The sequence below is a fragment of the Stigmatopora nigra genome, unplaced genomic scaffold (assembly GCF_051989575.1).
Source record: "Stigmatopora nigra isolate UIUO_SnigA unplaced genomic scaffold, RoL_Snig_1.1 HiC_scaffold_51, whole genome shotgun sequence".
Lineage (NCBI taxonomy): Eukaryota > Metazoa > Chordata > Actinopteri > Syngnathiformes > Syngnathidae > Stigmatopora > Stigmatopora nigra.
The window spans coordinates 42,501-59,658 of record NW_027551630.1 but is presented as its reverse complement, the minus strand read 5'-3'; the positions used below and the strand labels follow the sequence as shown (position 1 = coordinate 59,658).

General features: G+C 44.3%; 1 protein-coding gene across 3 annotated transcripts in view; it reads left to right on the top strand.

The window, feature by feature from the left end:
• Window positions 1-17,158, top strand: part of coq9 (coenzyme Q9 homolog (S. cerevisiae)) — a 34,395-nt gene that overhangs the window by 15,869 nt on the left and 1,368 nt on the right. For 2 of the 3 annotated variants that reach the window (XM_077711865.1, XM_077711864.1), the window contains exons 4-7: window positions 7,587-7,729; window positions 7,863-7,947; window positions 8,060-8,164; window positions 8,324-8,479. In XM_077711865.1, coding sequence (XP_077567991.1) covers window positions 7,587-7,729; window positions 7,863-7,947; window positions 8,060-8,164; window positions 8,324-8,479 — 489 coding nt within the window. Of the gene's footprint in view, window positions 1-7,586; window positions 7,730-7,862; window positions 7,948-8,059; window positions 8,165-8,323; window positions 8,480-15,965; window positions 16,535-17,158 lie in introns of those variants that run through there. The other variant, XM_077711866.1, reaches the window with a different exon arrangement.

The following is a 17,158-nucleotide window of genomic DNA, read 5'->3' as shown; positions in this document are numbered from 1 at the left end:
GCTGAAGCCATGAACCAGCGTCCCTGTGCCTGCTGGCCCGTTGGTCATACCCGCGCCGAAGCCGCAAACCGGCGTCCCTGTGCAGGATCCAGCGTTCCTGCCGGCCAAGTTCCTGCCGGCCAAGTTCCTGCCGGCCAAGTTCCTGCCGGCCAAGTTCCTGCCGGCCAAGTTCCTACCGGCCAAGTTCCTACCGGCCAAGTTCCTACCGGCCAAGTTCCTGCCGGCCAAGTTCCTTCCCGCCCAGATCCTTCCCGCCCAGATCCTTCCCGCCCAGATCCTTCCCGCCCTGATCCTTCCCGCCCAGATCCTTCCCGCCCAAAGGCAGCGGCGATTCTCCGGGCCCCCTAGATGAGAGAACCCCCCCCCCCCCAGGCAGCCAGTTTAAGGCGGCCGACAAATCTTTCTGAAATTCTGATGTCTGTTCAGAGCAGCTCGGCTATCAAAGAGCCAGCGAGGACGCCCGCCAGACCGACCACTACTACTCCTCATTGAGTGCTGGCGCGGATGCCCGTCGGACCGGCCAATCCTCGTCAAGGGCCGTTGCGGACATTCGCCGGATCGGCCATTGCCACACCTCGTCATGTCCTGGCGCGGACTCCCGCCGGACCGGCCACTCCCAGTACTCGGGCGATTTGCCCAAAGACGATTTGCCAACGGACATCTGGCAGAAGGACAGTTTGCAGAGGGGGCGTTTGGCCAAACGGCCAGTTCGCCGAGGGGGTGTTTGGCCAAACGGCCAGTTCGCCGAGGGGGCGTTTGGCCAAACGGCCAGTTCGCCGAGCCGAGGGGGCGTTTGGCCAAACGGCCAGTTCGCCGAGGGGGCGTTTGGCCAAACGGCCAGTTCGCCGAGGGGGCGTTTGGCCAAATGGATAGTTAGGCGAACGGATAGTTAGCCGAACAGATAGTTGGCCGAACGGATAGTTGGCCGAACGGATAGTTGGCCGAACGGATAGTTAGCCGAACGGATAGTTAGCCGAACGGATAGTTAGCCGAACGGACAGCCAGCCGACCGGACCTTGCGCCGCGCGCGCTCGCCCCACCCCTGGTCATGTGTGTACATGTTTTTCAACCTCGGCCCGCGGGCCATATATGGCCCGTTACAGATAACATTCATTTAGGAATAACATGGGCATTCAGAACAGAAGAAAATAGTAGAAATCCTATTCCAGAAAAAGAATATATATTTCCTAAAATAATGGGAGATTATTTAAAATTAAACGAAGTAAAAGTGTGCTCCATGGCATGGTATTGTTATATAAGCCCCTCTGGTCTGTCCAAGCCACTTAGTTTATAGACATATGTCCAGCGGGGGGCAGTACTGTAAAATGATTATCTTTGAACTGGCTCTTCACCAATTCATTTGAACCATGTCTTGCCAAGTGGTATAAGTTGTTTTACCAGTGCTGTGGGTCAGTAAGGGTCACCAAAAGGATTATTGTAGTTGAGTGACAAATGGATCACAAAACAAATTTACTGAACACCGCTCACCGTCAGACATAAACAACATGAATAAGACTATACAGTCAACTGACACAAAATCCGTCAGGCATAGAGTACGTTTAGTAATGGGTCATTTGGAAGTAAATAGACATGGTTCAATTGAATTAGTCAAGAGCCAGTATAAAGATCTTAGAAAATATCAGATCATATGTTCTTTGAGTTTTAGCTTTTGTGATGCAGTACACATGCAGTGATGCTGGACATATTTCTAAATACTAAGTGCCTTAGACAGACCAGAGGGGCTTAGAGAACATTACCATGCCATGGAGCGCACTTTTACTTTTAGATTAATTTTAAATAATTTCCCATTAATTTAGGAATTTTTTTTCTTGAGTAGGGTTTCTACAATTTTCTACTATTTCTTCTGTTCTGAATGCCCCTGTTATTCCTAAATGAATGTTATCCGTAATGGGCTGTATATGGCCCACGGGCCGAGGTTGAAAAACATGTGATAGATCTGAAATACAACTTTAGGAACAGGTTAAGAAAGAGTGAGATCAATTTAATAGGAAAAAGGTTTAATACCAAACTGCAAAGTGGAGAGAGAGAGCTCTAACAGTGGAGTCCTGTTCAGCGCGATGTTCTTGCAACTCTAGATGAATGACCAGTGAGTGTGTCTTAAATACAGGCAAAACTGACAGTTGTCACTAGGACTTTGGACGGATACGTTTCAGTCATTTGCAGGGCGAAAAGTAATTGATCAGTGTCGGACAGTTGAGTATATGTGCTGAGATGTCAACCCAATCACAAGACTAAGATTGATTATTCAGTCAGACAGTTGGGTGTTTTTGCTGACATGTCAGCCATAAGGATGACTATGATGCTGTTGTACTTACAAAAACTGATACAATATGAACAAGCATTTGCAAAGAGACTTAGTCTTATCTTACAACATGTACACAAGACTGGGGGCAGAGTGAGCACGTGCGGTGCAACGTCTGGTCGACTGGCTATCCTGTCGGCTAACTATCCGTTCAGCTAACTTTCCGTTCGGCTAACTATCCGCACGGCCAAACGCCCCCTTGGCGAACTGTCCTTCAACCAAACGTCCTCGGCGAAACCTATTTCGGCGAATCATCCGGTCACGGCCACTCCCACGCCGTTTCACGGACCGGCGAGGACGCCCGCTGAACCGGCCACTCCCACTCCTCATCACGGGCCAGCAAGGACGGCGCTAGATCGGCCACGGCCATGCCTCATCGCAGACACCCGCCGGACCGGCCACTCCCTTGCCTCGTCACGGGCCGCCGCAGACCCCCGCTGCACCGGCCACTCCGATGTCTCTTCACTGGCCAGTTGGGCTGGCCGCCAGACAAAATTTTCGCAACACGATGACGTCACTTCAAAATGGCGCCCGTGCGGGTGCCGTGACGTCACGACCTCGCTCTGGGCACAGTCATCTCACCTAAGGCGCTGCCGTCTAAATCTAGTTCAACAGGCTCTAACTGGCCAGCTGCGAGTAGCCCTGATTTTGAAACTAAACAAAACTCCAGTTTGATTTTTTTCGTTTTATTTCTTGTTTGAATGTGACAAATATTGGAGTAATATGAACCATCATAATAATTGAGATATTTTGACATTAGAAGCAATATGGCTCCCACAAAATCTTAAACTTCTGGTAAGAAAAGTGAAAGAATTACTATTACTATTAGAAAGCATTAGGTTCTCATCAAGATAGTTATTTCTTTTTTCAAATTGAATCACTTGATATTTTACATTTACAAAGACATGCATTTTAACTTATGATATTTACCCTTATAATATGATTTTGATTCACACAGTTGTGGTCAAAAGTTTACATACACTTATGAAGAACATAATTTTATGGCTCTCTTGAGTTTCCAGTTGTTTCTACAATTCATGAAGATTGATTCTTTTATGACTTTATTATGTTTGAACTGAAAAAAGGTGATCAAATCTGCTGGGTCAAAAATATACATACAGCAAAGTTAATATTTGGTAACATGTCCCTTGGCCATTTTCACTTCAATTAGGCGCTTCTGGGAGCCATTCACAAGCTTCTGGTTGAATCTTTGACCATTCCTCTTGACAGAATTGGTACAGTTCAGTTAAATTTGATGGCTTTCTTCAGCATTGCCCACAAGTTCTCAATGGAATTTAAGTCAGGACTTTGGGAAGGCCATTCAAAAACCTTAATTCTAGCCTGATATAGCCAAGCCATTTCCACTTTTGATGTGTGTTTGGGATCATTGTCCTGTTGGAACACCCAACTGCGCCCAAGACCCAATCTTCAGGCTGATGACTTTTGGTTATCTTGAAGAATTTGAAGGTAATCCTCCTTGATTATCCCAATTATTCTCTGTAAAACACCAGTTCTATTGGTAGCAAAACAGCCCCACAACATAATACTACCACCCCCATGCTTGACTGTAGGCATGGTGTACTGGGGTTAAAGGCCTCACCTGTTCTCCTCCAAACATATTGCTGGACTTTGCCGGCCAAACAGCTCGATTTTTTTTCGTCTGACCACAGAACTTTCCTCCGGAAGGTCTTACTTTTGTCCATGTGATCAGCAGCAAACTTCAATCGAGCCTTAAGGTGTCACTTTTGGAGCAAGGGCTTCCTTTTTGCACGGCAGCCTCTCATCCATGGAGATGCAAAATATGCTTGACTGTGGACACTGACACCAGTGTTTCAGAAGCTTCTAATTCTTGGCAGATCTGCTTTTGATGATCTTCGGTTGAATCTCCACCCCCCTGACCAATTTTCTCAGCAGCAGGTGACAGCTTGCATTTTCTTCCTGATCGTGGCAGTGACAAAACAGTGCCATGCACTTTATACTTACAAACAATTGTTTGCACTGTTGATCTTGGGACCTGCAGCTGCTTTGAAATGGCTCCAAGTGACTTTCCTGACTTGTTCAAGTTAAGGATTCACTTTCCCAGATCCATGCTGAGCTCCTTTGACTTTCACATTGTAGCGTTTGTGGGTGTTTGTATCCAATGACCCTTATTTAAATGGCCTCAGAGAAGTCACCAGCTGTAGTCACTCATAATCACTTACAAGAAGTTAAGAGGCGATGCTATGAAGCTCATTTCACACAACTTTCTTTGTCACTAAAATTGCTAATTTGTTTTGCCTTATGTGTTTTTTTGACCCAGCAGATTTGATCACTTTCTGTTAACCCATATTAAAGTCATAAAAGAACCAAACTTCATCAATGTTTTTGTGACAAAGAAGTATCTGTTCCAATCATTCTATCAGAGAAAAATCAGAGTTGTAGAAATAACTGGAAACTCAAGAGAACCACGACATTATGATCTCCACAAGTGTATTTAAACTTTTGACCACACCTGTACATTTTATCAGAAATACCACTTTTGATGATTTTTCTTAAGTTTCTCCCTTCAATGTAATACATTTGTACTCCATGTTAAAACCATGAATATGGAGGTGAACATTGGGAATCAAGGGGCGGCTTATACGCGAGAAATTGTAAAATTCAAAGATTTCAAGGCAGTTTTGAGGGTTAGTAAATAAGGTAAGGCTATCTTGATGAGAACACAAAACTTTTTAATGACATGAATTACAATTTTCTTACCAGAAGTTCAAGATCTGGCGGCCAACTTGCTTCAATTTTTTCGATTCACTTTACTGTAATAGTTGTCACTTTCGAACAAAAAAAAAAAAGAATACAATCGATGTGGAATTTTGTTTTGTTTCATAATCAGAAATGTAAAATTATTTCCTTTCTGTGTCCGGAAAGGACTGTGTTGTTTGCACGTAGTCAAATTAAAAAAAGAAGTAATGTAAGCACAACCAAGTCTATGGGTGCAATAATAGCATACACATTACTTAGGTATCAAGGTTTATATTTTAACGATCGACCGCAAGACATTTGATCAGCCTTAACTATTGTGATGTGTTGACATGGTAAGCCCTATGGTATTAGCACATTTAATACGGTAAGATGGAGGCGCCCCGAGCGAGCAATAGCAGACACAAGTGTACTCACATCTGGCCAGTCTGAGCAGGTTTAACGATGGTAAGATGGCCATGCGAGCAGTGATGGGAACCTAAGTTTTTTCACGTTTTATGAAAGAAACGGTTTATTTTTTCCTTGAATTACATTTATAGATGTCAAAATGAATTGTGATTAGCGTTTTATGTTTTTCTGTTGTTTATTTTGAATTGAATGACCGTATCGGCCGCATTGTCTTGCGTCATGACATCACAGCCATTTTGTCGTGACGTCATCATTGTCAACTTGCATTTTCCTGCATGTCGTTTTTTTATGCGCTTATAAGCCATACCCTCCATTCAGTCATCATTTTTGGTGTGACAAAGGCAGCTTATATGCGTGTAAAGACGGTAAATATTCATTACTCAAGCAAAGAGCTAATAAAATCGATCAACATAGTCATCTATCAAATATGCAGATTGGATTAGATTGCTGGGTGTCATTTACTTGAGGTCACAACATTCTACTCAATAATTTGAAACCTAATGTGTTTAACTAGAGACTCGGTAGGTTCAACATTTTTTGTTATCAAATTCATTTAAATGAACACCATAATTCCCAACACAGTCCCAATAAGAATTAAACAACAATTGTCATACATCCATACTACATCAACCCAAATTAATATTTGTAGTAAACACATTGCTTCCAGTAAAATTTGTGGGGAGTTAGATTTAGGCTGATTTACCACAATTCATAACTGATCTGTTGAGGAAAAAAAAACAGATCGTGTTGACCTTTTCTGCTTATGTTGGTGTCTGTGTATGTCCCAGACACTTGTCATGTCATCCGCTTCCACCGGAAGAATCATCATGCATCCATACTACATTAACCCTAATTCATATTTGCAGTACAGTGGTACCTCGAGATACGAGCTTAATGTATACTGAGCTCGTATATCGATTTACTCGTAACTCAAACGGAAAGAAATCATTTGTTCCAACCCTCTGAAAAAACACTAAAAACAGGATATTGGATTGGAAAAATATTTTTATATGTTCTAATTCGCCATCTATTAACAAATTAAAAAATAACTAGGGATGTAATAGTACTAAATTTAGACAGATTTTGCAGAGGGGAGAGAGAGAGGGACAGAGAGGGGAGAGAGAGGGGAGAGAGGAGGAAAGAGGCTTTTTGCAAGCAACGTGCTTGTAACATAACATAAAAATTGAACTTGATGCAGACACATTCAAATAAGTTTAATCTAACCTTGCACTAAACTTAATTAAAATTTTGTTTCAAATTTTTCTTTATTTAAATGTTCTCCTTCCAGTGCTCGTAGAGACATTGCACGAGGGAGTTGTGACCAGAAAGACAGTGCCCATGTTGTACTTTTGAGCAGCCTCTCGCGTCTGCTGTATGCTCGTATATCAAAATTTTACACCTACCTCAAATTGCTCATATGTCGAGGTATTACTGTACAGTAAACACATTGCTTCCAGTAAATGTTACTTACGAATGCCTCTAGGTTTGAAAGTTTCTGGTTATGAAAATTTTTTTGCAAATGAGTGACAAAGTCCCCCAAAAAGTAAATGATTTTTCTTATCCATTATTTTATTTTCAATGACCTTTATTAATCGAATACAAATGCAACGTGGCACATATTTTCTCACACACACACAGGGCACACGTAAAAGTCTAAAATGTTCTACAAAGAGGACGGCTTTCAGCTCTTACCGCCATCTGGCAGACAACCACGGGTATTTCATCTATAACGGCCGTGGAGGGAGATATTACAGCAGGGCACATTTTCATAATCTTCATTTATTTTAAGTCATTAATAAATGATTTCCTCATCATTTTCTCTCATTTTTTGTGTTTCCTTACATCTTTCATACAAAATTGGGACACTTTGACCAAATGTAAAGAGTCTAGTTGGTAGTTGTGTGGGGACCGTTAAACGAATTAGAGAACTTACATATAAAGTACACCTCTAGTCACTAAATTTTCAAGTTACGAAAAGACTTGCAACCAATTAATTTTGTAAGTAGAGGTACGACTGTATACATATTGAAATGTCTTTTTGCACTGGCAATTGAAGTTTTAACACTCCTAAAATTCTCTTGTCTCCTGTACAATGTGTTGGTGTCTGTGTATGTCCCAGAGACTTGGTCTGTCATCTGCTTCCACTGGGATGTTCCACAATGGAGCCGGTGATCTTGTCTTATATTTCATCACACAGTGTAATTCACAATTGGCTGAGACACTAACCGAAGAACAGAAGCAGGGCCAGTTAGGCCAATCAGCGTGGGTCTCATGCTTTAACCCTTCACCCCCCTCCCCACCCCGCACACACCCAAAGTTGCTGCTTTAACACTATTGTAATCTAACAATTAAATCATTTCAGTTACTGTTCAGTAAGTACCATACATGTTTACAGACCAAATGACACTGTTAAATTCCTAAGAGGAGCTGTGAAGACTAGACTGAGGATGATTATCCCCTACATAGATACATGGCCACAGGTAATATCTGCATTAATACTGCATTAATAAGCAAACCCACCGTTCTTGAAATATCTTTCCTAAATTTAAATCCAATCATATTTTTGACTTTGCTGCTACTGTATGTCACCAGGCTATAAGCATTCTGATTTTGCCAAATCACATCCCCAAAAGTGTCAAACTACTTTCCACCCTTGTGGATGACATCTGGTACTACGCGGGAGATCGATCAATAGATGTGAGTGAGTCTGATCTTTTGCATTCTTTTATTCCACTTTGCTCCACCGTGTGATTTTTTCACCCTTGAATTTAAAATAATCGAAATACACAACAATTCCTTTAGCGGAGTGTTGCCATTTCACTTTCCTAACTTCACTTTCTCCTATTTCTATTACAGATGAGCTGGTACAATAAAAGAGCAGTACTGACTGGAACCTACAACACCACAGAGCTAGTGATGCTTCAGGATTCCTCCCCGGATTTCCAGGACACTTGGAACTTCCTTGACAATCGCATTCAAGATATATTCAGTATCGCTTCTTCTGCCAAACAGGTAGGGGCCACATTGGGATTGGCCGAGGACATAAACATAGGTGACTAGGATAATAGATTATTTTAAAGGATTTTAGGTTAAATATATATCTATTATTGCTACTAATAATTAGTGGCTGAAAACAGCATTTCATGAAATTAACCGTGACACATATCCTGGAAAAATGCATTACACAGCATATTCTTGCAACTCTTATAAGGCAATGTTTCCCAACCAGTGTGCCATGGGCGATGCTCAGGCGTGCCGTGGGAAATTACAGGAAATCATACACTAATAATCCAAGAGAAAAATATAAATCTCATCTCATCTTTTCTGAACCGATTTCTCCTCATTAGGGTCGTGGGGGGTGCTGGAGCCAATTCCAGCTGTCTCCTGGCCAGAGGCGGGGGGACAACACCCTGAATCGGTGGCCAGCCGATCGCAGGGCACGAGCAGATGGACCACCATACACACCCACACCCATACCTAGGGGCAATTTAGAGTGTCCAATCAGCCTACCATGCATGTTTTTGCAATGTGGGAGGAAACCGGAGTACCCGGAGGAAACCAACGCAGGCCCGAGGAGAACATGCAAACTCCACACAGACGTGACCTGGAATTACTCAGGACACCAGGGCTGTGAGGCCGACGCGCTATCCCCTCTCCAGCGGGCCGCCCGGGAAATCGAAATATTAAGAGATTAAAATTTAACTAGTCCGAGGTTAAATTACAGATATGAAATCATTGTTCTAATATAACATAATTCAAATTGTAATATTATGAGATTAAAGTGAATTTGTTGCTTATTTTTATGTAAACCAGAAGCTCTGGTTTTCCGGGCTTCAACTTTTTTCGACGTTAAGTCCGTGTGAGCACAAAACGGCTCTTCTCGTAATGTCAGACAGTTGAAGTAATATTGGGAGGAAAAAAAGTTGTATTAAGTAATTTTCCTGTTTTTACACTACATGAACCAGTTGTGTGGTTTCAGCGGCATCAACTTTTGGCGAATTAAAGTATATGTGAGCACATTACTTTTTGCGTAATATATGGAGAAAAAGTCCAAAATTAAAATAAGGTTAAAAAACATTGCATTCATTATTTTAACATCAGTCGAAGTGAAAGCTGTTTGGGTCTGCGGACATCAACTTTGATGACGTTAGATCGGTTTGAAAAAAATAGATTTTTGAATTCTTTGGGGCTACATATTTGATTTCTGTGAATAAAACTTTAATGAGAAGACTTTATATAGGTATATATATATATATGATAATATAGGCGACAGTTTTAAATTAGATTTTCAGCTAGTGGCGAGGGAAACCGGGAGACATTCTCCCTAGCGTGTCTGAGACCTGTGGTCTCCCGGTGGGACATGCTAAGGGAGGTGTCTAGGAGGCATCCTGATCAGATGGGACATAGATCGACTGGTAAATAGAGAGGCTTGATTTTTGGCTCAGCTCCCTTTTCCACCATGACAGTCCGCATCACTGAAGACACCGATCCGCCTATCGATCTCCCGCTCCATTTTTCCCTCACTCGTGAACAAGACCCCAAGATACTTAAACTCCTCCTGAGGAAGGACCTTATCCTTGAGGGCATGCCACCCTATTCCAAATGGGGACCATGGTCTCAGATTTGGAGGTTCTCATTCTCATCCCAACCATTTCACACTCAGTTGAGAATCGTTTCAGCGAGACCAAAATTTTCTTGAAGCCACCCGGAAGTCGTTCTCCATCGCCTTACTGAACTGCTCACATGCTTGGGTGTTTACATAGGAGATGACCAGCGTCAGCTGCCTCCGGAGTCCCATGGGCCAAAAGGGCTTGATGGGAATCATTTTTCAGTCTGACAGCATCCTTTACTGCCTGTGTCTACCAGCGAGTTCTTGGGGTTATCGCCACGACAGGCACCGACCAACTCACGGCTGCCCCTGCGGTCTGCCACCTCAGCAATAGAAGCGCGGAACACGGTGCACACCTGCCCGGCTCCTCTCACCGTGAGCGACTCCAGAGTGTCCAAACCCGCTCGAGTAGAGAACACCAAGGATTCCTCTTTTGGCCGCTGCCCAACTGTCAACGCACCCGACCTCTTTGGCCCCTCTCACACGTGGTGAGCCCATGTGCAGGGTAAACCACGTCGTCTTTTCGGGCTGTGCCTGGCCGGACCCCATGGGTGTAGGCCCGGTCACCAGGTGCTGATAGATGAAAACCGATGCCTGAAAGCGGAGCTGTCCCAAGTAAAAAAGGCGCTGGCCGAAGTTCAGATGGAGCGCATCTTGTTGCTGCACAGGATCAACACCAGCTAGCTTCTCCCGAAGTTCTTTATTTTCTTCGTTCCCTTCCTCCACGTCTGGCTTCAGTGTGGGTACCAGTGGCACAATGCTCCAGAAAACAGCTCCAAGGATCACTGGCACACATAAACCCCATCACCACAATAAGACGATTTTATTCCCAGCTGGGAGACAAACCTTCGAGCGTCCTCTGCGTCAGCCCCATGGTTTCCTCCCAGTTGGAGGTGCCCAGAGCACCTCACCGGGGAGTCGCCTGGGAGGCAACCTTATCTAGTTCCCCGCAATATGGAAGAGAAGCAACTCTACTCCTGACCCCCTCCTGGATGACCGAGCATCATAGCCTATCTCAAGGAGAGCCCATACAGCCTGCAGAGGAAACTCATTCCAACTGCTAGTGTCCGAGAGCTTGTTCTTTCAGGGTAGGGACATGTATTGATCAGTGAATGGAGAGATTGGCCTTTGGGCTCAGCTTTACACCACAATTGCAGACGTCACACCACCTGTCAATCTCCTGCTTCATTCTTCCCTCACTCATGAAGACCTTGAGACACTTAAATGCCTCCACTTTGGGAAGAATCTTGTACCTGAGGGTATGCCACCTTTTTCCGACTGACGGACATGGCCTCAGATCCCGACCTCTTCACACTTGGTTGTGAACCGCTCCAATGAGAATTGAAGATCTCGGCCAGATGAAGCCTGCAGAACAACATTATCTGCAGAAAACAGAGATGCCATCAAAATGTTTTAACAGAATCAGTGACATGAAGCATCCCTGGTGAAGTCCAGCTTTTACTGGAAATGAATCAAATGAACTGCAGGCTACGCAAAACAGACTACGGTCATGCAGAGCCCAGACCACGGTTCACTCTGTCCATGACTACCAGGCTAGCTGATTTGAAGCAGGAGGTTATCCAGATATTAATAGCAGAGCAGTACTTTGGAGCCACAGGGGGAGCATATGCGGATGTCTCCTCTCAGCCTCTGGTTAATTCTGTGGAATCAGGTAGGGGGGAGAAAGATGAGGTAGGCAGGGATGGTGTCACCTCGAATGTAAAGGCTCTAGCTACGAATCATGATCCTTCGCCACTGGTTGGCTCGAGGATCAGGAAAACCAGATGGAAATGGTACTGTACCTGTTGGGGAAGGTCCCCATGTTGCTCTAGAGATGTTACGTACGCAATATGAGGCTAGGGATAGGGAGTATGGTCATCAGCTGGCCCTCAAGAAAATGGAGTTCGATTTGAAATATGCCCATCAGCTAGCCCTCAAAGATATAGAGAAGGAGATTGAACTAAAAGAGCTGGAAGTTGAACTCGCAAAGAGTTCCAATAGGGAAGAAAGTATGGGGTTTAATGTTTGTCAAAGCCTTCCTTTTGTACCGCCGTTCCGTGAGAGGGACGTTGAGCCGTGGTTTAGTACGTTTGAACGGATAGCACAGTCCAATAAATGTCCAGAAGAAGGCTGGGCTCTAGTCTTACAAAGTAAACTGTCAGGAAAAGGGCTTGAAGCGTTGAGTACGCTGTTGATAGAAGACGGGCTGGTATATGATAAGGTAAAACCAGCAGTGTTGCGCGCTTATGAACTGGTGCCTGAGGCGTACCGTCAAAGGTTCAGAAACCACAAATTAAAGCCTGGACAGGCCGTGGCTGAGTTTGCCCAGGAAAAAGAAGTATTCTTTAAACGTTGGTGTGAAGTAAGCAAAGCTTCCACTTTTGAAACACTTACTAAGTTACTACTAGTTGAGGAATTTGTTTGCCTGAACGAATAGTGGCCCACTTAAACGAGCGCGAGTTTGAAACGATGTCACAAGCCACCGTTCTGGCAGATAACTACTTGCTGACGCTCAAAAGCTCGTTTGGGTCTACTCGATCTGATAACCGGGGCTCTACTTGCTCAAATCCGGGTAATAAGGCTGAAATTCCTGGTAAGACAGTAACGCCCTCGTGGCGTCAAAACTCTGTCTCAGAGAGCAAGACGCGTAGATGTAGTTTTTGCCATCGAATTGGGCATCTTAGAATGAATTGTTTTTCTTGGAAAAACCATCAGAAAAGGGACCAGGTGGAAGATTTGAACGTGAAAGAGACCGGAAATGTTCAGACACTGAATCGGCCGTCTACAGTCTCTGATGTCAAATCGTCATGTGACTCAAAGGACGTAGTCGATAAGGGGTACACGTCCTATTTGTATAGTGGGTGTGTCTCTCTCCCTTCGGATTTACAAGTTCGCTCGGTCCGTATATTACGGGACACCGGCGCGAACCAGTCTCTGATGTTGTCTGGTATCCTGCCTTTTTTTAGTGAGTCTGAAATAAATGTGTTGGTAACGGGAGTAGGTTGCGGTTATATATCCGCCCCGTTACATCAGGTCCACTTAAAGTGTGCGTTAATCACAGGTACATACAAAGTAGGGGTAACCTCAAGTTTGCTAGTGGCAGGGGTGGATATTCTTTTGGGGAACGACATTATCAGGGGGAGAGACAGAGTAGTGCCTGGTGTGGAGGTGCTAAAGTAGCCTGTCATGTCATATCCCGATGCGCTTTCCAATAGTTTTCCGGATGTATTCCCCGTATGTGCCGTCACTCGAGCGCAGGGTCGAAAAAAACAAGCAGTAGATTTATCAGACACCGTGTTTCCACCGGAGTTGTTTGATAGGGCTGGTAACTTCACCATAGAGTCTGCTGCGGCTCTAGCCTCTGAGAAGGGAGTTCATGTGACTCATGACGCCCTAATCGCTGCTCAGATTGGGGATAGTACCCTAAACAAGTGTTTTGAAAATACTGTACCCCCCGAAGTTGCGAAGACCATGCCGACAGCTTATTATGTTAATGATGGACTGCTCATGGGTAGGTGGTCTCCGCAGAAGGAGGGTGACGATGGAAGGGATGAGGCCTGTCAAATAGTAGTGCCCAACCCATTTCGCCAGTCAGTACTGTCTTTGGCCCATGACAATTTCTGGGCTGGTCATTTAGGAGTTACTAAAACCTATTCCCGCCTATCCAAGCATTTCTTTTGGCCAGGCCTTAAGAAAAATGTGTCCACGTTTTGCCGCACTTGCCACGTGTGTCAAATGACTGGCAAGCCTAATCAAACAATCTCCCCTGCTCCTTTACGTCCAATACCCATAATGGGGAAGCCCTTTGAAAACATTCTAGTAGATTGTGTTGGTCCCCTTCCACGAACCAAATCTGGCAACCAATACTTGCTGACTGTCATGTGTATGGCCACGCGCTATCCCGAAGCCATTCCGTTGCGAAAGATTACATCTCCATCTGTAGTGAAGGCCCTGATCAAGTTTTTCTCTACGTTTGGTCTTCCACGGATTGTGCAGACAGATCAAGGGACACATTTCTTGTCGGGAATATTTGAGCAAGTGTTGCAGTCGCTATCCATCCGCCACCGCATTTCTAGTGAATACTATCCGGAATCACAGGGCGCGTTCGAAAGATTGCATCAGACGGTAAAATCGGTGTTGCGAAAGTATTGTTTGCATACCGGAAAAGATTGGGATGAAGGATTGCCCCTTGTAATGTTCGCTCTGCGCGGGACAGTGCAAGAGTCAACAGGTTTTAGTCCCGCAGAGATCGTTTTTGGTCACTCGGTTAGCGGGCCATTAGACGCACTAAAAGAGCAGATTGTTGGTGAAAGGCCAGCCAAAACTAATGTACTGCAGTATGTCAGTCATTTTCGCGAGCAATTGCACAAAGTGTGGGAGATGGCTACAGAAAATATCTCTTGTGCGCAGGAAGGAATGAAACTGTGATATGACAAAAAGGCAGTCCGGCGGCCTTTCCAGGCAGGCGATAAAGTGCTTGTTTTGTTGCCTGTACAAGGAGCCTCTCTACAAGCTTGATTTTCTGGTCCTTACTCGATAAGTAAAAAGTTGAGTGAGACAGACTACCTGGTAAACACTCCCGACCGCGGAAAACAGGCGAGTGTGTCACGTGAACATGATCAAGGAATATCATCCACGAGACGAAAGTGATAAAGAACTGCCGGTGGTGCGCAGTACGCTGTCACCCGTATCTTTCGCTGTTACAGTGCCAGTACACACATGTGGCACAGAGTTGCAGGGAGACGAGGATGGTTTGACGGTGTGTGAGACTCAAACACAATCTCCCCGGCCATGCAATTCTGACATGTTACAAAACCTGTCAACGTTAAGGCAACATCTAAACAAACAGCAGGAGTCTGATGTGGTTCAGTTAATTTCAGACTTCCCAACTTTATTTGACGACGTTCTCACCCGTACTACTGTTTTGGAACATGATATTGATGTAGGCGGGGCACGTCCCATTAAACAGCATCCGTACAGGGTTAATATTGAAAATAGGAAACTAATGAAGGGACAGGTTGCCTATCTGGTAGACAATGATCTTGCTCACCCTAGTTCCAGTGTGTGGAGCTCTCCATGTTCACTAGTACCAAAGCCAAATTCTACTGTTCAATTTTGTACCGACTATAGACGGGTGAACAAAGTAACTGCTCCAGACTCATTTCCTATGCCAAGAGTAGACGACTGTATTGATACCATAGGATCTGCCAAATATGTATAAAAAATTTACATGCTAAAGGGTATTGGCAAGTTGGTCTTACGTCTGGAGCATCCGAAATCAGTGGTTTTGTGCCAGTCTGCATTCGAGAACTGTAAGGCTCTCCTTTGCAGTGCCCCAGTCCTCCGGGCTCCTGATTTTTCCTCACCGTTCTCTATTGAAGTCGATGCGAGCGGTCTTGGTGCGGGTGCTGTATTGACCCAGCAGGACCCAGATGGTTTAGTCCACCCTGTTGCGTACTCCTCTAAGAAGTTTTAATGATAGTCAAAAAAGTATTATACAATTGAACAGGGGACGCTTGCACTGCTATTAGTGCTCCAATTCTTTGATGTTTATGTAGGATCTACTTCAAATCCAGTCGCGGTGTACACCGACCACAATCCGTTAGTCTTTCTGGATAAAATGTTTAACCACAATCAGCGGTTGATGTGATGGGCGCTTGTCCTTCATAATTATAATTTGAGTATTCATCACAAAAAGAGGCTCAGAAAATGTTATGGCTGATGCTCTGTCTCAGGTTTAGAAGGAGAGTTTTATTAGGATTGTGTTGGTTGATTGAGCCAGGTTGGTGGTTCAATTTCGTCAACAGGTTGACTCTTGAGGGGGGAGGTGTTACGGCTGGCAGCCTGGACACATTATGTAGGAGGGGTGTGGTTTCTTTTTCTCTACAGGTACATGGAGCTGTGGCTCCACCCCTGTGACAAAGCCCTGCCCAGGCCAACACAGCTGTGACTACTTCCCCATCATCCCTCCTCCAATCAAGATTCCTGACTGACTCCCTTGGCTGCCTATGATTGCAATTGCTGAGGCAGTGGAGTCCTTTCCTTCCTTAGAAAGCACATGGTTTAGTGCAGAGTAAAGTTTGATTGTCCCAGCTTCACCTGGTAATGTCAGTACGTTACTCCTTGTTATATTTTGTATTTGTGCTGGAAAAGTTAATGATTTTGGTTTGCATAGAGGGACTTGAGATAAGTTTAGACACCCCGGGGTATACATATAGTTTGTTTATTTAGAGACGTAGTTATTCCCCTGTCTAGACTTTTATCACATCAGTTCTAACAGTGGCACCCTTCGGCCTTATTTCCTGTATTTTGTGGGTGTTCATTTGGACACCTGTCTGGGAGGGTTTTTTACTGTCTTTATTTGAGGGTGCCACTTTAATATCTTGTGCTTCCCCTATGTTATCCCGTAGTCTAGGTTTTTGTGGACTTTGTTGTAAATAAAATATCACTGAAGGCTACTTGCATTGTTTGTCTGGACTCATCCTTGACCGAACCCGTCTGCTGTGGTAGTTGCGACTCCCTGATATATCTTACCCCAGGGGGAGTCGTAACACCAGGGTTCTCATGCCCCATAAGTGCGGAGGATAGCCCAAAGGAATCCCTTGCAAGGTTGACACAAAACAACAATTCGGACATCACACCTAGTGTTGCTTGACCCATCTGGTGCTGGACCTGTTGTTGGGTGAAGAGCGGGTGCCTGTCTAGCCCTGGGCCTGAGACTGACGGTTTGGTTTGGGTGAAAGTAGTTGCTTAAGATTATTTAAAATATTTGAATATTGCACCTGTTTTTTCCTGGCATTGGCCATAAAAAAAGGTGCTCTTCTACTGGATTCTCTTTTTGTGCATCCTGTGTCTGCAAGAAATAAAAAGAAATGCAATTGATGCAATTGATTAATGCAATTCGAGTAAAACATAAGCTCTTTCGCTCATTCACTGCATGAGATAAATGACAATTTCATTTGGTTTGCAACACTAATGTTATTTAATTGTTAATAAATTATAAACATTAAATATTATACAATAATTAGCTGGAGCCTATCCCAGCTGACTACGGGCCATAGACACCCTGAATCGGTGACCAG